This window comes from Ambystoma mexicanum, chromosome 6q, assembly GCF_040938575.1.
Source record: "Ambystoma mexicanum isolate Mex_15411 chromosome 6q, UKY_AmexF1_1, whole genome shotgun sequence".
Lineage (NCBI taxonomy): Eukaryota > Metazoa > Chordata > Amphibia > Caudata > Ambystomatidae > Ambystoma > Ambystoma mexicanum.
In genome coordinates, this window is record NC_090937.1 from 877,499,670 (window position 1) to 877,523,386 (window position 23,717).

Sequence of the window (23,717 nt, forward strand, 5' to 3'; positions counted from 1 at the left end):
AAAAGGAAGGCAGTAACCGTGGGCTACGGTTTCCAAAGCCCAAGCATCCAAAGTAATGTCTAGCCATTCTTGCAGATGCTGAGACAGTCTGCCCCCCACTGGAGAACCGTGACTCAAGACCTCAGAGTGGTTTTGTGGCGGCAGCTGTAGAGGCCGATTGGTAAGGAGGCTGCTGCTTGAGCTGGCCTTGCACCTCTACCTCGTCCACCACAAGGACATCTTCTCTGGCCTATGAGGAATAGTAGATAAAAGATCTACCCCTCCAAGGTTGTTCACTAGGACAAAAAGGCTGAGGTTGCCTAATAGCGGCACCTAAAGACTTTGCTGCCGCCTTTGAGGAGTGCAACTTCTCAAGGCTCTCGTCAGCCTTGTTGCCATAAAGATGAGACCTGTCAAAAGGCATGTTGAGAAGTCTACATTGCACATCAGGTGCAAAACCCGACTTCCTCAACCACACAAATCTGAGCATAATGGTGCTGGTAGGCATGGATCTGCTGATGCTATTCGCAGAATCCAATCCTGATTAAAGGGACTCGCACATGGCTTCCTTGACGTTCTTAACAATAGCTAAGAAGCTATCCCCTTCGGGAATGTGCTCTGCCCCCATTGAGCTACAGTCACAGAGTATATGAAAACTTTGCAAAGGCACAAGTGGAGTTGGCAGACTTTAGTGCCATGCTCCCTGCAGAAAATACCTTCCTCTGCCATCCATCTGCGCGCTTGTCATCCCTATCAGGAGAGATGGTAAGGTATGCTGCCAATTTAGAAGTAGCCGTAGCTGCCTGCACCACCAGACTCTCTGGAGTGGGGTGTTTCGACATGTAGTCGGGGTCGCTACTGGAGGGACTGTATTGTATTGTCAAGTTCTTGTCGACTGGCGGATTAAATTCCGGAATCTCCCGATTCCTAGCAACACTTTTTTGCAGTGCCACATGAAAAGGCAATATGGGATCAGTTTGTGCAACCTTGTCCAGAATGTCTGCGAGGTCGACTTGATCATAGGGCAAAGGGGGCCTGCTGCAACCCAAACTTGTGACCACTTTTGACATGAGCTGCCTATAAGAAGAGTCTGCATGTTCCCCTGGTTCTGGCTTTCCGAACTCAGTTCTGGGGAGGTATCAACCCCACTTGCTATTTGCAAGTTCTCATATAGATATTGCATTCTACTTTCTGTTAGGCAAAAACCTGTGCAGTTCCCACTGGGACCACTGCAAAAGATTTAGGACATCAGATGTTTGGCAGTAAACCCACTTGGTAACAGTCTGTACCACGCAGATTCACTTGGTAGCTGTGGCTGAGCAGTCAGACTTCCCTCAAGAAGAGTTAGGCAGTATACAGAGTATTCACAACAGGTCAAGGGAACACAGTAGAACAAGTAAACGCTGACCAGGGCTTGGTGTAAAAGAGAGATAATTATTTATTTAAAACCACATCTAGAAAAACACACAGGCATTAATAGTAGGCAATTCAAAAACACGGTCACTAAAAGATATACACTCCCTTAAAAGAATATTCGACAAGTCTTAAGTAAAGCCCCACTTCTATTCAGACAGCGGTGAGCGCTTAACGCAGATGGCACTCTAATAATTCGTTTTAAAAAGGTAGAGAAGAGCAGAGAACAAGTTGAAACAGATCCCAACACTTTTTCAAGAACACAACAAGGAAGGAAGGCAAAGTAAAACCGTGACGATAGAGTTCAAGAGGCCGGATCCACTTTCAGAGGATCCAAACAAAATGTGTCCAGCGTCACACGGTTGCAGTGCACAAAAGTCTTGTAAAGGTTCAAAAAGGAGTTGGACCAAAGAAAGGGACCAGTTAGAAGGTCAAGGCGGCCAGCCCAGTCCAGAAGGTTAAGGGGTTATTATTACCTTGTAGCAATCTTTAGAAAGGGAGGCCTGGCGGACACGGTACCTTAAAGTGGTGAGAACGCTCCAGCGGGGGCAGTTGTTCCTGGCAGCGGGTGCAAGTCAGTGCTTCGTCCGGGGGAAGAGAGGATCTCGTTGTGGAGGAAGACAGGAGTCTGTTGCACTGCCAGGGAAGAAACCAGCCACGGAGGTTCTCAGGTACAAGGAGCGGTCCGGTGATTCGCGGTTCAGTGGCGAGTGGCTATCCGGCTGCCGGGGTGCTTGGCACGGACATTTCGACCACAAACCGGGCTGGGGTGCGAAGAAAGGTAAACTGGTTGTGCCCACCAGTCAGGGGAAGAAGCCTCTCCAGCCGGGAGATCTTTTCTGTCGTCGGGAAGTGGCGAGTCGGTTCTGCAGGGCTCCACCGGTGGTGTCGTTGTGGTAGGTCGGCTCAACTTCTCTCTCGTCGGATTTTCAGGTCCTGTGGCGACTTCTTAAGTTCCAGTACCCAAAGCCCTGCTTTTATGCAGAAAACCCCCATTCACTCAGCCTAGCTGTCACTCAAACATGCTAAGTGGTGAGCCGGCCGGCTCACCGCTTGGGCCAATCACACAAGAGTGCGACTTGAGTTACCAAGGTAACTCAGTCCAGGGTGCCTAAACCCCCTCCCACACCCCCTGTGGTACCCAGACAGAGTGGCACCACTTTTGGAGGCCTCTGTGGAGAAGCCCGCCAAAAAGTGGAACAAAGGGCTCGACTTGGGTTGGAGTCACAGAAGAGAACACAAAAGCCATTTTAGAATCGAGTCTTGGCAAAAAATACCAACCGGAGAATTAATATTAATTAAATAAACCGGCGGTATGTTCGAGGCTATTAGAATTAAATAATTAAAGTTGGTAGCCTCGAACAATGGGAAAATCCCATAGGAAAATATTCGCGGTCGAATATAAAAATTTGTTTCCACTTCCACCAGCCAAAACTCGATCAGGGGGGACGGAGACGTGCCCCCTCGACTAACAGACCCCGGGGCAATCAAATTGCCCCAACCAGTACGTCCACAATATGATGGTTTGTACTGGTTTCTGTTAATAATTTGGGACTAGCAAAGCCAATGGTGACTTTACATACCCTGGGAGACAGTAGTCAGTCCCAGGGTATGGAGTCTATGGTGGGGTGTCAGTATGACACCCCTGTGTTACTGCACGGAGGGTGCTGTGTAACACACATAAGAAAAACACATGAGACGCTATGAAGTAAAGGACTCCATAGCCCATAAAACACATTACCAGTCAAAGGAATACCATAAATCATGTCCAAGAGTGGGAGAAAAAGAGTCTCACTCTTGGCAGGAGGAAAAAAACAAACTCCAGAAATCCAGCAAAGCTGCTGGGGGACTCACTAGGTTAGGAAATTCAGCCTAAAGAGAGAATTCTCCCTAACACTTTCCTCAGAGATAAAGCTCTCTGGAACATTGGGTGTACCATACTGCAAGCCAAATGGGGCTTCATCGTTGTCATAATGCTCTTCCTCTTCAAAAAATGAATAGTCTTAAAGAACTCTTTCTTCGGGAGTGGAGCATATATCTTGTCATGTGTTGTACCAATAGGCTTCGAAGTCGTCGCTATTTTCTTTATCAGCGCCGATTTTGGAGGGGCTGTTGGCACTGACGGTGTAGCTGGCAAGTGTGGCGCCGCTGGCGTCAAAGTCTTCGGCGTCAACGTCGAGGACTTGATGGACGTTGAGGGCCTGGCGGGCATCGAAGGCACCGCTAGCATCGAAGGTGTCGATGGCGTTGACAACTTCGACTTCTCCCTATTTCTTGTGTGATCTTTAGATTTTTCGGATCGAGGCCTTGAGGGCTCCCGATGCGGATCAGACCTTTTACCCGAGCTCGGTGGTGCACAGATTTTTAAATGAGACCTTTCACGTCCAGCTTCTTTCAAAATCTTGGTAGGATCATGGCTTTGTTTTTCAAATATTCTTTAACATTTCCGCCCTGAAGGTTTCCCATTCAGCCAGTGTGGATTTTTCTGTAGGGCAAGCACCCTCTCGGGTGAAGCGGCAGACGAAGTCGATGAACGTGACCTTCGGTGCCTTCTCTTCGAATGACGAAGGAGAGTGGTGGGCTCCACTCCTCGACCTAGATCGCTTGGCCTTCTTCCTTCGAGGAGAGTCGCATCTCCACTCATCGGTCGAAGGCCTAGCGGGTCGGGTAGGTGATTTTATGGAGATTTTTCCTACCTTAAGTTTCCCCTTCCATTCCCTCAAGGCTTTTCCCATCATGGATTGGCACTTTGAACAATTGGAGGTATCGTGGCCCCCACCTAGGCACCACAGGCTGATACGGTGGGTCAGTAAGAGACATATTTGACCTGCTGTCACAGCATTTCTTGAAACCAGACTTCGACATCAATTGTGTCGAAGAAGAAGACATAATTATTGAGGTTTTGTAACGTAACGTCATTAAATGAGGCGCGCCGAATTTCATTCAAAGCAAACACTGTTCAAGGAAAAAAAGAACTTAGGCCAACGGGCGCTGCACATGCTATTTATGCCCTTCAATGACATCACCTTCGACGGAGGACTTTGAGGAACATCGACTTGATGCCATCGACGCACAGCACCCTCTGCCAAAAAAAAAAAATTCCAAAGCAGCTGAAGCTGGACAACCAGTGTGAAAGATGAGGAATATGTGGAAGGACACAATCCATTTGAAGTCTCCAATTATAAAAAAAAAAAAGAAAACTTCTTTCATCACGAGTATTTCTTCTTAAAAAATGCTGTCATTCTTCTCGGCAGGCAGCTAAGTGTGCAAATAATACACTAATGAATGAGAACGTTTACTTTCCTTGTTCTTCTGCAGCAGAAGAGCCCCAAGAGCATAGTTTGATATGGGCATTCTGGCTCAGGTAAGTGTAATACCGGTGCCGAGGTGAACAAGGATTTCAAGGTGGTCTGAGGGGTTAGCAATGAAAGGCAGACACAAAGATACTTTTCTCAAGCTTAGACATTTTATTAGCATAAAAATGGGTTGAATAAATGCCTAACTTTCCCTATCCCAGCAAGTATCCCTTGCCTATGAAATAAAACTAAAGCAAGATAACCAAGTGGCCAAACTCAATCTGACTCACACACTAGTACATTCAAATAACATGTGCAAGGTAAATATTTCAAAGTTCAACTTAACAGAAAAGTGTAGTAATTTAAACATAACTTCAACCAAAACACTTCTTGTATCTTGACTCCCTTCTCCTGGATTGCATCACTATACACAACGTTTTGTGCCAAAACCAGTTTCTTAAAGATCTTACAAGTGTCTCTTTCACCCAACGCTCTCCTTGAGATGACAAATGTTCTTTCCATGAGACTGCTTTTCAAAAGAGAATGGCTCTCTTAGTCTCGCAGGATAGCAAAGCAAAATATCTTTTCCACAGTGTTGTTTTGAATAAGCAAAGGAAAGTATTTAGTACTTTCAGGATCCAGAACAAATGTCTTTCACAACAGAGGTTCAAGTATGGCAAAAGGCAAGCCTTTTCAAAGTTTCGGGTTGACAAAATGTACACAGAAAACAAGAACTTAATAGGACCATGTTTCTTTCCAAAAAAATCAATAAAAACTGAATTTCCTAGTACACTCTCCTGCCAGGAAATTCCTCAACTGAAAACTCTTGATATCCTGGTTTACTCTGCTGGCAGGAATATACCCTCTTGGTTCACCCAGATCCCCTGGTTTACTCTCTTGCCAGATATCCGTTGCGAAGAGGTTCCACTACCTGATACTCTTATCAGGCTTCTCTTCACATTCACTTTAAGAATCATACAACAGTGCCTTCTCACTAGCACCCTTTTGCGGACTTCCACTGTTAAACCAATTTCCCCAAACTGACATCCCATGTCTGAAGGCTTGTTCAAGCTTTGACTTTCAATCTCGTACGACACTTGGAAATGCTTGTCCCAGATTTCTCCAGATTTCTCCTAACTGACTTCTTAAGTCAGGAGAATTACATCCTATTTGCCTTAAGTGTTCTTTTAACAATGTCTCTTGGCTTAGACAATGCTGGTCCCAGGTTTTCCCACAGTCACCTTTTCCATTTTGTTCCATCAGGTCGGTATTCAGAAGTACCTTCTCTAAGCTTTCAATACAACTGCATGTCTGGGGCCACTTCGATATAAGGCTGACTCACCGGTAATTAATTCGGCAGTTGAAGGATACTCGCAAGGGACCGACTTCCCTTGACCTAGTTCTCAGCGTCATCTCTGTGAGAAACCTGAAGGTGTCTCCCTGACTAGTCCCAGGGGTTTGTCATCCAGGTGGCCAGGACACGGCCATCGCTATTGGATCCAGTTCCTGGGGGTGGACCAGTGAGGGAGGATCAACTGGATGGGGGGTCCTCAGGGAGTGGAAGTGGGACACTGACGGGCGAGACGCGTTATCCCCCTTCTTCCGACAAATTTTACCCAACCTACCACATAGGCTACACAAGCACTATACAGGAAACTCTGGACAATTACCCAAGTATTGAAACTACTTAACCAGAAGGCCTTGGGAAAGGTAAGAAGAGGGGTCAAAGTGGTCACACAGGGGTCTTGTAAAATCCTCTGTACAGTCGAATGTCTTTGACCGACAGATGATTGTGAAGCCAAGGGAAGTGACTCCCACATCAAAAGAGTGGAATGGAAAAGACAAGATTGGCAAGAGTGAACCCGAATGAGGGATGCCAGTAAAGAGGGGGCAAAGTCTAATACAGTGTGTTGACAAGAGTGAACCCGACGGAGGGATGTCCACAGGGAACTGTTTAAAAAGACATTAAGATTCAAGAAAGTCACAAAGAAGATTGTGTTGATCGAGCCCGGAGTAGGGCCACTTAGGTGTGGAAAGGATATCACCCAAAGTTTATGTGAAAAGGAACTCTTGTTTATTTGAATACATCAGGCCAACGGCGACAAGAGACTTTTTGATAAGAAAAGAGACTTGACCACTGAATGCCCAGATTGCTGAAAGCAGTACTGTTAGCTCATGCTGGGAAAGCTTGAGCGTGTGCTGTACTCCAAAGTCCACCCTTGTCCCGTGCTGAAAACATGGGGAAGGGAGATCTCAAGTACCGCATCCTGACTTATCATTTGGGAACACTTCCTTCTTTCTTAAGAACATTATCCCACACTTATTATTTTTATTTAGCGTAAGGATTGGCAATAGGTTTTCCTTAGTATAGGCCCTTTCATTTGACAACGCCACTAGGACTGCTTTATTATTTGATGGTCGAAGCTTGTTCCCATCTTAGATTTAGATTAGATGTTTTTCCAACCTACATTTGCCGTTTAATAAACACCCTTAAACTGTGATCACTTGTCTCTGTCTTTACTGTTGCCACAATGATTTCCGTACAGCTCCTCCTGCCTCCACTGCCGAGACCAACAAAGCTTGTTAGGCCCATGTCTCCATATGCAGCTCTGCTGCACACCTTCTGCTTTCTCCCCTTGGGAGCTCCTCTTCTTAGGGCTTGAAGGCCACTAGCTGACTTCTGGCATGCTTCGCTTCACACCGTCCTTAGTGGGATATCTTCTTCCACCGGTCCTGCTTCCCGCTCCGTGCACTCTGCAGCCTGCCTTGTCTTCTTCCACATTCCTCCCTTCTCCTACCTTCCCTCTCTCAGTTGCAGGTGATTTAAGGATGTAAAACCCTGCCCAGCTCATCAGTTTGGCAACAACTAGACTGCACAATGTTCTTAGAGTCACATTTAATCCACATTAACTCCTTTCACCTCTTCCTCATCACAGTACTTGAGGCGTTGTGGGACATCGAGTCCAACAACGTTTTTATGGATTTTACATCATATGGTTCAACATTTGTAATAATATTACAATCACTATAAACATCAGATGTTTCATGCATTTTAGTTTCGCCACATTTATATGAAGACTGAAGGGGTTTTTGTTTCAACTAAGTATTTCTCCAGGGTTTGGAATCAAATGGTTTTGAATAACGGCAACAAGCCATTAAATAATTCTGGAATTAATGGGTCTTCTTCACAATAAAGATAAGTATTTTGCTCATCTTTTGGAGTCATCACTCTCCCCTTATAGCCATTTCCTCCCAGGTGATCCACCCTCAGAATACCACCCCCAGGCTCAGGAACAGGCAGCGACTCGACTACCTTCCCCTGGCCACATGGGAGGAGAATTTAAATTGGGGATCAGTGATGACTCTGCAGGATTCATCACAGTGGTGAATGCTTTATCCATTACAGAGCGCCATTCAAAAAGGCATCTTTGTCAATGGTACAAGTATGTCTGAGTAATCCAGAATAAATCTGCGATCGAAGTTTGAGAAACCCAAGAATAGTAGTTCCTTCATGGAAGAATAGGCCATTTCAATATCGCTCATAGCTTCTTGGGGTCCATTTCTATGCATCCTGGTGTTAACACGTATCACAATTAAGTTATTCTTTCATGAGTTTCATAGGAGGACGAACAAATGAGTATGTCATCCAAATAAATAACCGCAAAGACGTCAAATAAGTCACGAAATATGTAATTTTAAAAAGGGTTGGAATACTGCAGGTGCATTACACAACCTACACAGCATTACCAAATATTCAAAATGCCCAAAACGAGCCTGGAATGCGGTCTTCCATTCTCCACTGTGTGTCATTCTGACAAGTTTATAGGCTCCTTTTAAATCGAGTTTGATATAGATTTGGCTGTCTCTGGCTTGATTCAATAGTACTTGGATGAGTGGTAAGTGGTAATGGTTCTTAATGGTAATGGTGTTTATTTGCCTACAATCGACACACGGCCCGAGTTCTGTATTGTCCTACGTGAGTTTGAAGAATATCTGTGCTCTAGCAGATGAGGTTGAATGTCTTATGAACCCCTTTTTCGAGATTGTCCACATACTGTTTTAGTATTAAGTTCTCCTTTTCAGAAAAGGCATAGGTTCAACCGTTTGGTACAGTTCTATAAGGCAATCGTATTCTCTGTGAGGGGGTAGTAGATCTGCTTCTTTAGGGTCAAATACAATGACATACTGTTGGTATTCTTGAGGGAGCTGTATTTGTGTGATATAAGCCTGTTGAGGTGGTCTTCCAGGGTCCTTTATTTTCAGGTGGATTCTGAGAATGAGTACCAAAAAGACTCAAACCTGTCAACATATCGAGGGTCATTAACCCCCTTGATAGGCGAGTTGTTGATTCTTCCAATCAAACGGTTATGGTATTTCAACAAAGGGATGCCCAGTATCACCTGAAAATGGGGTGCTGCGATGGCACCAAACGTCAAATATTCTTGATGGTAAAAAGCACATATCAATAGATCATTGGTATGTAAAGCGCGAGGACCACAGATAAGCGGTGAACCATCCACTGATATGGTTGGTTCGCTTCTGACCTTGGGTTTGAGGGGTACTTGTTGTTAATGTGCAAAGGAAATGTCAATAAAATGTCCAGCGGCTCCACTGTCTACCAGAGCAATTGCTCCCTCCCACTTCTGATGTTCCCAGTACAAATCCACTGAGACAAATAAAGGGGGAATGACTTGGCGTAAAATGACTTCCTCGGTCTTGGGTATACTCTGCATTGATACTGGTTCTGAGATTGCTTACTGAGGGGGAGTGGCATCCTTTCCCATCTCCAGTGGGGGTCTTCTTGGGCAAGTATGTATGGGATGTCCAGCTTCACCCCAACAAAAACAAAGATTCTTTTTTTTCCTTCTTTTTCGTTCTTCAGGGGTCACCAGACCTCGGGTGCTCCCCAATTGCATAGGTTCGGATTCACTGGTAGGCATGCGTTCCTTTTCCCATTTAAACGTGGATCGTGAAAATAACCTTCTCCTTTCTCCCCTTCTGGCATTAGATTGTTGATCTGGTCTAATTACAAGGGGCATATACTCTAAGGATGCAGAAGGAGGAGTCTGACACACAGGTGGCATAGTGATTGCAATAGACTTTAGTCAAGAAAATTAAGAGAAAACCCAACTTTAACTATCTCTAAGAAGGGTCGCCCTGTCTCAACTTTAATAATAAGGGTGTTGTCAGAATGTATGTGTAAATCAATAGTGCACCTTCCTGTGTCCAAAATCTCCATCTCTGACCCTTACACTTAGAACTAAACTAAAGGTTGCAATGTACTTGGTCCAGGAGAAGGAAAACCTTCTTCTGGACTAGGTAACAGAGTTCTGGTCGTGATTTGCCTTACAGGTTCGTTACCCATGGGAATGACTCGAGCCACATATTTCGCAAAAAAGGATTTCCAACCTTGTAACACTATCAGAAAAAGTCACTATTTGTCACGCCAGGGGCAATGACTCCCTTCCCCGTAGTTGTTTTGTTCCACCGGTGACACCTATCTAGCCAGGGGGAATTACCCCGGGCTTCTTTACTTGATCCTTTCTGCTAGTTTTATCTACCAGGAGAATGACTTCCTTCTCCTGGTGGTCAGGCTTTCACAGTTCCACACAAAACCAGGGGGAATGACTCCCTTGTCCTGGCCTCACCACTTTATGATTTCTTAACAGCACAGTTCACACAAACATAGGGTCCTCGACACAGGCTTCCCCACTCTGGCCCACATGGTTCACTAGCATGCCAAGTACTGCCATGAGTAAAATGTTTCAACTTACACATCTTCTTTGCTGCAGGTCCCAGACCCGTGTTTTTTACGCTTCCTTTAGTAGGCAGGCCTGGTTCACTATCCTGCCAAACACTGCCATGATTCAGATGCGCTTGTGTCCTTATTTTCTTTTGGTGTGGGTCCCTGACCGATATTTCTCTGTTCTGTTCCGTGACTTGGTTTACTTGCTGCCAAGTACTGACAAGATTACTGATAAAGTCTTCTTGATTCTGGTTTTCCAAATTAGGGGATTCATGACAGCCCCTCTTCAGAAGGTCTTTCTCATAATCTTTCCTGATGTTTCTTTCCATCTATGGGGATCATTTCATACCCATGTTCTTGACTTCTCTGTATCTTATTTGTGACATCCAACCCTCTTGTATCCCCACCAGCGGGCATGTGGCTTCCTCTACCTTCAGGGACCCTCTCGTCGGGCTCCAGTTTGTCTTGGGACTTGCACTAGGGTCTGCTGCTTCCGCACACAGTTCCTCGCTTAGATGGCTCTGCAGCTGCTTGCGTTCTTCAGTCCTTTCTCACGACTTGGACTGCAAGATACACCTTCTTCCAGGCGGGTAACTGCTTTCCCAGTTAGTGGCAAGGTCCTCCCAGCTTGGACCTCTCAGAGGCGCTTCTGACCCTCTGACAGCATGCTGATCTTTCACCTCTCAAATCTACTGCGGCAAATCGTGGCCTTCCTGCCAGCTCCTCCAGGGATGACTTGATTTGGAAGGTGTATAGGGTGCGAGTGGAGTGTTGCAATACCGCATTCTCCCGAGATGTTCTCACCTGTTCTCAGAGGGGGAGTCTCTCCCTATGAGATCCTCCTGCTGAGTACCACCCCCAGGGGGACTATTGGGTAGCCGCCTCACTGCCCTGGCCTCATGGGAAGGGGCTCACTCTGGGGGTGAAGTCACAACATCTTGTTATAACTCCCTGGGGGTCTTGGAAGCAATAGTCCTGCTACCCCAGAGGAAACAACCCACCGGTCGAAATGAACAACGCTGTGGGAAAGTTCCCCTAAGGCAGGGACGCTACTGGACACACACCCTGTTAACTTGAGACTGGACAGCCTGGAGCTGTAGTAAGGGACAAGATAGGATCAATATTAAGCAAGGGATACACAGTGTAGTAAATCAATAGAAAAGTGAAGGTAAGTAATACCAGAGAGAGAGCTACTTCCCAATGTGTACCCAAGACTCCAAAAGGGATGGGATACACTGTATGGAGGCTTTGGAGTAACCATGATAGCAATACCTAAATACCTGAATAACTAACACTAACCTGATTCCAGAAGGTTGGCAACAAAGACCATTGCAAGAACGGGCTTAGCCTGCTCGCGTCTCCCTTCTAAGCGAGATTCCTCAGCATGGCCGACAAAGCATGATGTGACCATGCAGTTAGAGGAAAGCACATACCCGCGTGGTTATGCACCGCACTGTGACGGCGTCTTCGAGAAGAGGACTTATGTCCTTCTCTCAGTGCATGGTGATGTAATAAGGACGGGGAGCTCCCGCCCTCCAGGGAGTCAGACGATTGCAGGAAGGGACTTGCCACCAGTGAGCCCTATGGGATATTGAAGAACCTAACAAGAATACAAAATGCAGGTTTTTATTAATCAAGGACAGTTAGGCGACCAACGGGCCACCATTACTTTCTTATGCCACCTACCCAAAGTTCTTTCCAAGGGTAAAATCGTAGACCTAAAATGGATCAGTAGTCTTCTCTCACCACAGGTTTGCAACCAAGATATTATGGTCTGTCTGCAGACAGGTTGGCAGGGCTTCCACTGGGTATACTGCACTGGCATGTACCTAAGCATCCTCCCTTAATGCCAGACAGTCCCACTAGCTGAGAGAGACAAAGAGGCATGAAACAAGGCATGACAATACTCAGGTTAATACTCCCGGGACCTAATCAGAATTATGGAGGGGGTGGGACAGAGGGAAAAGAGAAGAGGGTCCCATCTCTGCCTGAGTGCAACAACAGTGTGGCATGAGACTGAAGGGCCAACAAGTCAGCACTGTTAGAGGAGAGAAAGAATATGAGACACCATGAGCAGGGCCAGTGTGCATAACAACCTTTCCCTTTATGACAGGAAAGAGGGCACAGCAACTGAAGACAGTCTGGCATCCTTGGAGGTATGAATAAGACAGACCTTTTCTTTAGTGTCTCACCACTGCCAGGCATTTTGAAAAATACTCTGGGCTGGTAGGAGTTGACGCTGGAACGCAGGGATGGAGCAATGAGCGATTCCTGGCAATCATGCAATATGAGGGCAGATCTTATACAAGAGAATTTAATTGTATGATTAAGTGGTTGTACCCGTCAGCCATTTAACCACCCGGCACATATGACGGTAATCCCACAAACTCACAATTGTAAGCAAACTGATTTTTGATAGCACATGTATGCAGACACAAGCAGTCTCGAAGTAAAGATACAATCCAAAAAGAGAACATTAATACACAATCCCTATACCATCCAAAAAGAGAACATTAATACACAATCCCTATACCATGCAATTACATTTGCGCCTGTCAAAATGATGGAACATTTAGGAAGTTAAGGAGCATCAATATATTCTGCAACCATTAAACATTCTTCGGCAACATGAACCCCTAGATAATCGTTAAAGTAGTGGGGCATTAGATACATTTTTTATGACTCTTTATTGAAAGGATAATTGTGCATAAGGCTTACCTTCTCTTTTTCCAATCTCGCCTTCAGTAGATTATCCTGTTATATAAAAATGAGAGTGTATAAACAATTCCATTTACATAGCACTTCAAACAGAAATTTTATATATTTTGTCTACCTGTTCTCGCTGCTTCTTTTCCTTTTCAAGCAAGTCTAATCTTTTCTTTTTTGCAGCTTCCTAAAAAATAAACACAGCTTATAACTCCTCTGCAACCACAATTTCTTTGAGAGGTTAGTACTCCAACGGCAAAGGCATGCCGAGAGAAGGAGAAAAGTTAGAGGGTTTAATCAGGCGTAAACAAGGAGAAAAGGTTTGAAAGTTTGTTTCTGTGGCCAACAGTTTTCTGGATGCTGAACACCCTTAACGAATGTAGATCACATTTGTGGGGTCAGTATACCTCAAACACTTTTCTCCTTTCATCCACAGCATTCTTTTTCTTCGCTGGCACAGGATGGGCCTGGACAAAAAGTGAAACTAAACATTAGAATTGGACATCACACAATGCACTTCACTTTCCACACAGCAGGAAAATAACAGGAGCTTCTTTGATCCCAACTCGCTCAATGGGTCATGGGAGTTTCTCAAGAATTAAAATGGGCAATTCCAGCTTGAGAGAAGGTGATGGTGGGTATGGGATTGGAGTATCAGCGTAGCCAGACAATAAGGGCAATTTGCTTACACACACACACACACACACACACACACACGCACGCACGCACGCACGCACGCACGAGGAAACCTTGAAAGGAATATGGCCAGAACTGATTTTATTTCGGAAGCATTCTGGAGAACGTATGTCTTTTTCTGCCCAGGCCGCTCACAAATGAAGCAGATTGGTAGTTTGTAAGGAAGATAAGTCATACACAGTGTGAATAGAATAAATAGTACAATTTTAAAATATGCAGGACGATATAAGGACATACAGTATTCACAATAATTACCTAGACTATGCTGTGAACAAATTGCAAATTACATTTCATTCTGGTGTTAAACTCTAAGCAGTTACAGCTCATGTCATGGTGGAGGTTATTTGATCCCCTCTAACAGCCTAGGCTGCACAGGTGAGGAAGGCAAAACCCTCAGTTTTGAGGGGGGAGTGTGTGTGAATTGTGTTAATGAGATTAGTGACATTGCAGAAACCTGTGCTACTAACCCTCATCGAAAGGGACTTAAAGTCTGCAACCTGAAAAAGAAATCCAAGAACCAAAACCAGCCCAAACGGAAAAACACGTCTTCCAGGAAATATTTAAGAAATGTAATTCATTCTGGAGATGTTGGGAAATTCTGGTCAAAAGGATCCAACAGTTCCAGGTCCCATGTTTAGGGCTGAATTACCGGCGGTGACCCCCTCACACTTGCCAGTAACTCCAATAGGGACAAGTGACCTGCTGGAAAGGGTGGCAGTCAACCCTAAGTCGGTCCTGTATTGCGTGGTTGACAGAGCTGCGGTGGATGTGCAGTCTTCCACCACTGTTACGGCCAGTGCCCAGACTTACCACATGACTATCAGTTTGGTGCTTTACTACCCAGTCAGCAGGTGACGGCCCCTGTGGATACACAGCGGTCACGGGTAGACGCGACCATTCAAACGGACAACGCTGTCCGGTTTGAGAATGCAAATGCGAATCCTTGTTGCCCGGAAACTGTATCTAATTATAACGGAGTATTTTCTTTTGGGTCAATTAATCAAGAGGCAAAATTATCCTATTTTAATCAAAAGAAATGTACTCTCGGTTCTGTTAGGGGTGACAGGGAAAATAATATCAATGTGCCCTTAAACCCTAAAATTAATGTTGAATTAAACAGGCTGCAGGGGAGATTTTACTGGCTGGGATGTCAAAAGGGGTAGAGAAACCCGCTCAAATAACAGAAAAGCCCCGGCAGGAAGGTGGAGGTGTGTGGAACCAGGGCAGGTCTACATTTACCAAACCCCCCAAATGACTTGTTTGCTGAATTTCAGGCCCTGGTGCATCAGGGCATTCGTTCTAATCCCCTTAGTGTCTTACAAGGCGCGAACGGAGCGGGAGTTGAACTGGGCCAGTTTATTCACTCACCTAGGCATGAGCAACAAATTATTGGCCACTACTGGGCCCACTTTCCATTCAATATGAATAATGAGCAGAACAAATGCCTATGTCCAGTACCTTGGAGTGTGGTGTAGAAGTATGTTTGAACAGGTCAAATGTCTTAACAATTTTTCCAGAAATTCCACATTTGAGAGCAATTTCTTCATTTGACATAGACAGGAAACACTTCCCCAACCGCTGCCAGTCAGACAGGTGTGCTATCTACTTTCATTCACGTTTGGTCTCCAGCCTCATTTTAGGAGAGGGGTACAAACTGAACGCTTTGGGATTTAAAATAGAAAGGTGGGAGACCCAATACATCTGTGTGAATGGGAGGAATGCACCCAGTGGGTTGAGAGTTTCGTTGAATATGGGGCATCTCGGCCACACAGATAGAGAGGCCCAATACACACATAGAAGGGGGAGGACCTGAACGGTCAACAGTAACAGCCACTCTGTAGGGTAAGAAGAGCAAATGACCACAGTAGCGGCGCTGTGTTAAATGAGATTGCTCTAAAATGTGTTACCTGGAACTCCAGCAGAAGTGTCCATCTACGAACCAACAAAGAAATCATTGTTTGCTTGAGAAAAAACAGATGTATATTCCTGCAGGAGACCTGGTTAACCACTCGCCCAGCATTTGACGGGTACCAGGTATTCTATCAGGTAGCAAAAGCGGGTCTGACAGGCCGTGCTGCAGATGGGTTAATCACAGTGATACAGAATGGTCAAAGCTCCACTGCAGCCGAAATTCCTAATCTCCCATTTGGAATACTGGCAGTCCAACTTCTTAATGAGGAGCTTTCGGTCTTCTTTCTTTTGATTAACACTTATTGGCAGAAGGGCGTGGCAGACCTGGACATTTTTTTACATCATATCCAGGAATGTGCAATTAACTGGAAGAGCGTCAATGAACGTGGTTATGTCTTGGTTGCTGAGGACCTAAATGCTGACTGCCCAGACTGTGCCTCAGGGGGTGAGTCACAGGACACAGCCTCAGAGTCAGCTTCATCGAATTTGAAATAAAAGCCCAAGCTGGTTTGAAATGGGTATCCCGGTTGACATCTTTGGGGATTTATATGCCAATATGACGATGCGGTCTCAGGTGAACCTATCCCCACTTAGCACACGGAAAATAGTTCCTCCAGTCTGGATTATGTCTTTGTTGACCATACATTATTTTAGTCTTGCTCAGAGTTTTCAGTCTTTCAACCCACTTGGAGTGATCATAGTATGGTGAACGCAAACTTTGCAGTACAATATAGCAGAGTTAAGCAAAGTGACCACTTGGACCTGAATGGGGGAGGTAACAGGCTGAGATGGACTCCTAAGGCTGTATTTGACTTAAATAGAAATGTGTTTAATATCCTGCAAACTTCATCATACAAATGTAAACTGGAAGGTTTTGATGTGCATAATTTTACACGGTTGGCGCCATTTTTAGAGTTGAACCTGCTGCACACGTCAAGGCGAAGACTTCTTGCGATATTAGGATGCACAGTGAACAGCAGCAGATTGTTAAGTGAGCAAGGTCCCCTTACCCCAGGGGCCCCACTAGGTAACAACTGACACAATGAAAGCACAATCACACTGCACTGAAATAACACAAGAGGTGTATCTTGATTGAGTTTTTATTCTTCGAACAAAGCCGACACATGTTTCAACCTCATGGTCTTCCTCTAGGCTGATCTAGAACAATGTTATGACACACCATAATGGGAACGAAGCGGACTGAATAAGCTATTCAAATCACACGGCAGTGCAGTCAATTAACTCTCGTATGGCTCTGTAGAGCTACGTGTGACTGGCAAGGTGCAATTTTAAAACAACAATGACTAATTGCATAGCTAATTGTCTAGATCGTCCAGACCAAGGGGAAGAAAAATAGCCCATGTCCACAAATACAATGAAAATCTTGTATTCAAGAGACAGGAGTTTAGAAAGATGCAGAGGGCAACTGGGAACAACTCGGAAGACCAAGAGGCTAAAAACCTTAAACGCAAAGTATTAAAGCAAAAATATAAGAACTTTTGCATAAACCATAGAGTGTTGCTGCTACAGGCTGATGCGGAAGTAGTGGTTCAATTGCTAATTAAAAGGTATATGTGTTTGTTTTGGGTCAAAGTAAATTCCTTAGACCTGGTCAAGCCACTTGGTCAACTGAATACAGTTCCAGAGAATTCCTCGGCAAAACATTTTGTGGAACTCCATGTCAGGAATTTAGACTCCTTTGATATGACACGCCTCAAATTAGTAGTAACAGAACCTGCTAATCGGATCTCGAAAGCTGATCCAGAGGCAATTTGTGCATTAATATAGAAGGCCAAATCTTTTGGCGGTGCCAGCCCCAACGGCCTAACAAACAACATATTGAAGAAGGATCCAAGTTGCTGGGCAGTAGTTTTTATTTTCCATTATCATTGACAAAAAGATTGTTCCGGAGACATGGAGAGGTACCCATCTATAAGAAAGGGGACAGGTTTGATCCCGAGAACTATAGGCCAATTGCATTACTAGATGAGGAAAGTAACATTTTCTTGAGTCTTGTTACAGCATTTTGAGGATTGGGATATGACTACAGGGAGATTGGATCCATTCCAAATCATTTCCCTCAGTGGCCATTCTACCAATATTATTGCTGCAGTGGTTCTAGAATTTCAGGAGATGACCTGTGTGTTATGTAAACTACATAGGTATGTGGCCTCGATCGACCTCTCAGCAGCTTTCAACAGGGTAGACCGGGGCAGATTATGGTCAAAATTAGAGAAATGGGGCTGTTCTTTGGGCCTCTTATGTCTAATTAATGACCTCCATGAAAAATCTTGTATCTACATCCGTTTGAATCTAGCTGGGGAGCTCTCTCGCAGACTAGGTACGGATTCAGGATTAAGGCAGGGATGCACATCAGCTCACTGCCTTTTTAATCTCTACGTATCAGACGTGGGATAGACACTGAACTCCGCTGCATTCATTGCCCTCAGGTTTGGGAAGGTTAAGACTTCATGGATGGCTTATGTGGATGATTTTCTACACTTCGACTGCTCCAGGGTAGGAATGGAGAGGTTGCTCTGTGCATTTTTGGACTATGCAACAGAGAACGGTTTGAAAATCAATCTGTTAAAAACTACAATCCTGGAGCTGTCTGGGGAGTTGGCGGGTGGGGGGGGAAGTCGCAGGACCCGCACATGGTCTGACCTAGCGTCTCCTGTACGTAGTACAGTGATCCTTACATGTTTGGACTACCATTTATCAAGACAGCCATCAATGAGAGGAATACAAGTCTTAACTATCCTAAAAGCAAACAACTTAACCAACCAGCTAGTAACTATTGATAGAAAGTTTGGTAGGTTCTCAATATAGGCAGCCATTAAATTTTATGAGGGGAAGGTGATCCCAAAATTGATATATGGTTTGGAGCTCTGGCCAACTGAATCGTACTCTTGGTTGGATACTCTCAAGGGGAAGATGTGGATACGTGCTTTGATGAATGTTCTGAAAGCGTGTTGCACTCCGACTTTGTTTCTTCTCCTTCTATTGCAGCGCTGTGGATCGCCGTTTGCATGTGCGCGCAATGGGGAATCTTCTGTGGAAGCGCGGGTGTACTCGGGCGTTTGGAACACTGATGGAGCTTCTTGACTGCTCCGTGGACAATGCGGGCGAGTATGCAGTATGCGCGCGTAGTCTTGGCGGTGCGCGACTTGTAAGTATCAGTTCCGTTAATCTGTACCTTCTTACAGCAGTGTGCCGGATTCCAAGAGGATTAGAATGTGGATGCAAAAGTCTAACGTGGCTGGTGAGTATTTGTCTTGATGTTCTTGTTCTTTGGAGTTCGTGCTAATCTAGTTTCTTCTTGTTTTACAGATCGGAGCTGTGAGCGCCGGTAAGCGTTGTGCTGCTTTCTGCAGTTACAACGCGAAGCACGTGTAAAGCTCTGGGTGTGGCTTAAGTAGGCTGCCACACCCAGAAACTAGACCTCACCAGTCTGAGGGCTATGGCCCATAACACGGCCATGTTGGGAGAACCAGGAAGTCTTGTTCTTCTTCAATGTCCTATGTGCCAGAAATTGTGAAAGCAATTGTGAATGCCTGGCGTGCCAGGCAAGAACCCACCTAGTCCCCATGTGGGTGGTACACTGCAGGCCATGAGAGGAGGGCTGTACTAGTGCTAAGCCCTTAGTGATCATGACCGGGGCGCTGGAAAAAGAGGTGACGGCCAACACTAGCAGCTGCAAAGACAACTCCCTGGAGGTTCCTACCCTGAAACAACAAGTGCAGAATATGGAAAATAGGGCAGAGGAAGCAGAAGGCCGAGCTCTGTGAAATAACATGCTCATTATTGGAGTTCCAGAAGGCGAGGAAGGCCAAAACCGGACCAACTACATCGAGGACATGCTTCTGCAAGAAATAGGGGCTGGTTTACTCACCGAGGGATATACAGTGGAGAGGGCGCATAGAGCCCTAATGAGAAGACCGGCGCTACACCACGGCCGATAATTGCCAAGATACTGAATTATAAGGACAGGGAGAAGATCCTAGAACATTTCCGAAAAGGAGGTACCATTAGTCGGGTGTTGGCATCTATCACTGCATATCCAGATTAGACTTTTTTGGTACAAAAACAAAGGATGAGCTATGTGATGGTGAAAAGGAGGCTGCGAGTGGCCAACCTCAAGTTTATGTTACTGTATCCGGAGAAATTGAAGGTAATGCACAAATACCGTGCTTTGTTCTTTGAAACCCCAGAGGATGTGGTCAAATGGATGGACTTGCAGAATATGCCGTCGTAGCAGCGTGACCAGATGGGAGGTGACAGTGATAAGTGTAACAACGATATGGATTCTAATGCACATTCTGGGGGGTGGGGGATGAATAGGCTGGGGTGATAAAGATACTTGGACTATTATGTTACTATGTACTATTGATGCTAGCGAAACGCAGGAGTAACGCGCGCTGCAAGAGAAGGGGCAGCGCAAGAATCACTCTTACCCCAATAGGTTAATTAGTTGGGATACTGGTAACACAGTATCTCCCTGCTGCACTCTGAGTACTGGCAATGGGCCGGGAAAAGAGGGAGATGCGGGGATGCCTGAGATTCAGTTTTGGAGCTGGGCAATTGTTGGGGTTGTTTGGGGCGGGGGAGGGGGGGAAAGTTGGGGGGATATTAGGGGGTTGGCCTACAGACATGCACTACGAAACAAGAATAGAGGCACTGGGAGGGAGGGGGAGAAGACCGAGAATGACAGGTGAACTAAGGATAGCAACCTGGAATGTGAGGGAGCTACACAGTTATATTAAACTAAATAGGGTTATGAGATACCTGAGGCGTCAGAATAGATATGGCACTAATGCAAGAAACCCACCTGACTAAAGAGAAACAAGATATGATTGTGCGGAAATGGAAAGGGACGACCTTATGTGCTACTTACTCAGCGTATGCTAGAGGAGTATTGATATGGATAGCACCTCATGTCCCATTCATGCTGCTGCAGATCACCATAGACAAGGATGGCAGGATGGTAATGATACGTGGGTTGGTGGAAAGCAAAGACATTTTTATCATCAATGTGTATGTCCCGAACCAGGACACTGCAGGTTATTTCAGATCTCTAAACACAAAGATTAGTCCTTACATAGATGGGGCAGTAATATGGGGTGACGGGGGGAGGGTGGGGCTAGTCGGGTGGGGGGCGGGGGTTGGGACTAACTACCATTGACCCGACGATGAACAGGTCGGGCAAAAAGCTGGTTCGTCCGACCCTGTCGGCTGAAGCTCTGATCACACTGCTGCATGCCTTTCGGTTAGTGGAGGTATGGAGGGTGCGACACCCACAAGACTGATGGTACTATTCTGCCCCACAAAACGTATATACAAGGCTAGACTATGTGTTAACCGGTACGGACTAGATAAATGAGTTGACACATGCAGAATACAAAGCTATGGTCCGGTCAGATCATACCCTTCTGGTTGTGACGTGGCAGATCCTACCTCCCCAAGCCAGTATCCCGACATGCAGACTCAGGGCAGAAGGACTAAAGGATACCGGGTTCCTGAAAGACCCGAGGGCGGAGGTGAAGGATTATTTCGAACACAATACTGGCAGTGTAGATTCAGCCGGGGTGTTATGGGAAGCTTTTAAAGTGGTGGTAAGAGGTGCTGCTATGGCAAAGACTAAGGGGTTGCAAGATGTCAAAGAGAGGAAAAAATGATAGAAAAGATTATGCAAAAGGGCACAAGAACCACTGAGGAGGCCAAGATCGTATCCCGATTGCAACATGAGTGCAGAGGCCACTGGAACAAGCTAGGCAACCTAAGCTATAAGAAATATATTGAGAAGCAACATGCTGAGGGAGACAAACCAGTGTTAGCCTGGCTATAAAAAAGTGAGAACTCCAGGCAAACTATCAGGGCGGTGAAGGGGAAGGAGGGACAGGTACAGGAAATCCAAGAGGGAGTGACCAGAAGCTTCTATGCATATTATAAGCAGCTATATGAAGACTCTGGAGAGGGGCAAGGGATGGATATATGGGAGGCACTAACAGAGATCACACTCCCCAAACTTGATGAAGCAGAGAGAGAGAGCCTTAAAATCCCTATAAATATAGAAGCATTAGAGCATGTGAGAAAGCAACTGCCCCCCAGCAAGGCCCCAGGGGCAGACGGAGTTCCTAGTGAATTTTATAAAGTAGAGGTCAGAAATACTTCCCCCGCTACTAGCAATGTTCAATGAGGCGCTCAGCACAGGCAAACTGCCTGAATCTCCGCGAGAGGCGATTATCATCCCGCTCCTCAAACCAAATGAGCCAGATACAGACTGCAGATCCTGCAAACCCCTCTCACTACTTACTCAGGATGGGAAGATATTTACGGCAGTTATGGCTAACAGGTTAAGACCGGTCATAGGCAAACTTATAGACTGGCTATGTTCCACATAGGAATCTGAAGAGATTACATCATATAATGGATCACTCAATGCAGTGAAAGCTTTCGATTCTGTCAAATGGCCCTGGCTACTAGCGGCCCTGGAAGAATACGGGATCGGGCCCACATACCTAAAATGAGTGAGGTTATTGTACAGTGAGCCGGTGGCAAGGGTCAAGAAGAGTTCCACTAGTTCCGAACAATGGCAACTGAGTGGGGGTACCAGACAAGGATGTCTGTGGTCTCCGATGCTCTTCATTTTAGCGTTTCAGCAATTAGCGGTATACTTCAGGAAAGAATATGGGAACGTAGGAATCAGTACTAAACTTAACCCGCAGAAGTCAGGTCTATACCCATTGGGGGAGTATGTAGGGAAGCCCATACACAAACTGCTGGGGCTACCGATAGACTGGGAAATACAGACGTTTAGATACCTCAGTATAGATAAATATCACGACCCTGCGAAGGAACACGGACAAAACACAGAAAAGCGTTGTCCAAAATTGAGAGAAGTATGGCATTTTGGACCAAATTACCATTGTGCATGATGGGTCGTTCAGCATAACTGAAGATGGTGGTGCTGCACAGGATACTACCTTATCTTGCAAACCTCCCACACGCAATACCCAAAAGTTTTTTTTAATGAATATACAGAGTATATGTAGGAGCTTCATCTGGCACAATTCAAGAAGTAGAGTAGCATTGTAGAAACTACAGACCACATGAGCAAGTAGTCATTAAACTGCATAATTTTGAAGTATACTACCTGGCTAGTCAGCTCCAATTTGTGGCCAAGTGGTTATCAGGGGAACAGACACCGGAATCTGGGCTACGAAGCGGCGAGAGCACCCCATACTTCCTAAATGAAGTAATATGGCTACCTAAAAAACAAGGTCCCGGGGAGAGCCGGTTGTTGCGACAGGGAAGTGTGAATTGGCGTAGAGTTTGCCAATTAATAAACAATCCTGCCCCATGCTTCCCGCAGATACCACTGGTGGTGCTGGAAGAAGTAGATGTACAGGTCAGGCTGAATGTGAGAAGGATGTGGGAACCGGTTGGGATAGCGACGGTGGGCGATGAATGGATAGACGGGAAGCCCAGGGACCTTAAAGGGTTGGTGGAAGACACAGGATTACATCTGGGACAACACATCACGTACTCTCGACTCCTGAAGATTATAAAGAGCACGTGGTCTGAGGCCGAACTGGCCCTACAGCTGGATGCAGTAACAGAAATATTTTACGATGTGTCCTGAATTTATGAGTTACTGATGACTTAGATAGGAAAAGATAGTCCGTACGAGACTGGAATGGGTGGATGTTGGGGAACCAATGTCGGATGGGTTGTGGCGCAGAGTGCAGGGGTATCACAAGAGGGTATAGAGAAATGTGCGGATGCAACAGATTCAGCTATATGTAACCCACAGAGCATACTTAACTCCGGAATAAACTGCTAGGTTCAATCATGCAGGAATACAGACATGCCCGAAGTGTGGGGTTGTGAGCACGGAGTTGGTGCATATGTTCTGGTCCTGTGCAGAGATAAGTAGATTTTGGGAAGAAGTGGCTCAAACCATGGCTAAA

General features: G+C 45.6%; 1 protein-coding gene across 4 annotated transcripts in view; it reads right to left on the bottom strand.

The window, feature by feature from the left end:
* NEK1 (NIMA related kinase 1) overlaps positions 1-23,717 on the bottom strand; it is a 2,768,493-nt gene that overhangs the window by 1,886,662 nt on the left and 858,114 nt on the right. For 3 of the 4 annotated variants that reach the window (XM_069631399.1, XM_069631397.1, XM_069631398.1), the window contains exons 11-13: positions 13,548-13,607; positions 13,268-13,327; positions 13,153-13,188 (exon numbers count right to left, since the gene is read on the bottom strand). In XM_069631399.1, coding sequence (XP_069487500.1) covers positions 13,153-13,188; positions 13,268-13,327; positions 13,548-13,607 — 156 coding nt within the window. The remainder of the gene's footprint in view (positions 1-13,152; positions 13,189-13,267; positions 13,328-13,547; positions 13,608-23,717) is intronic. The other variant, XM_069631400.1, reaches the window with a different exon arrangement.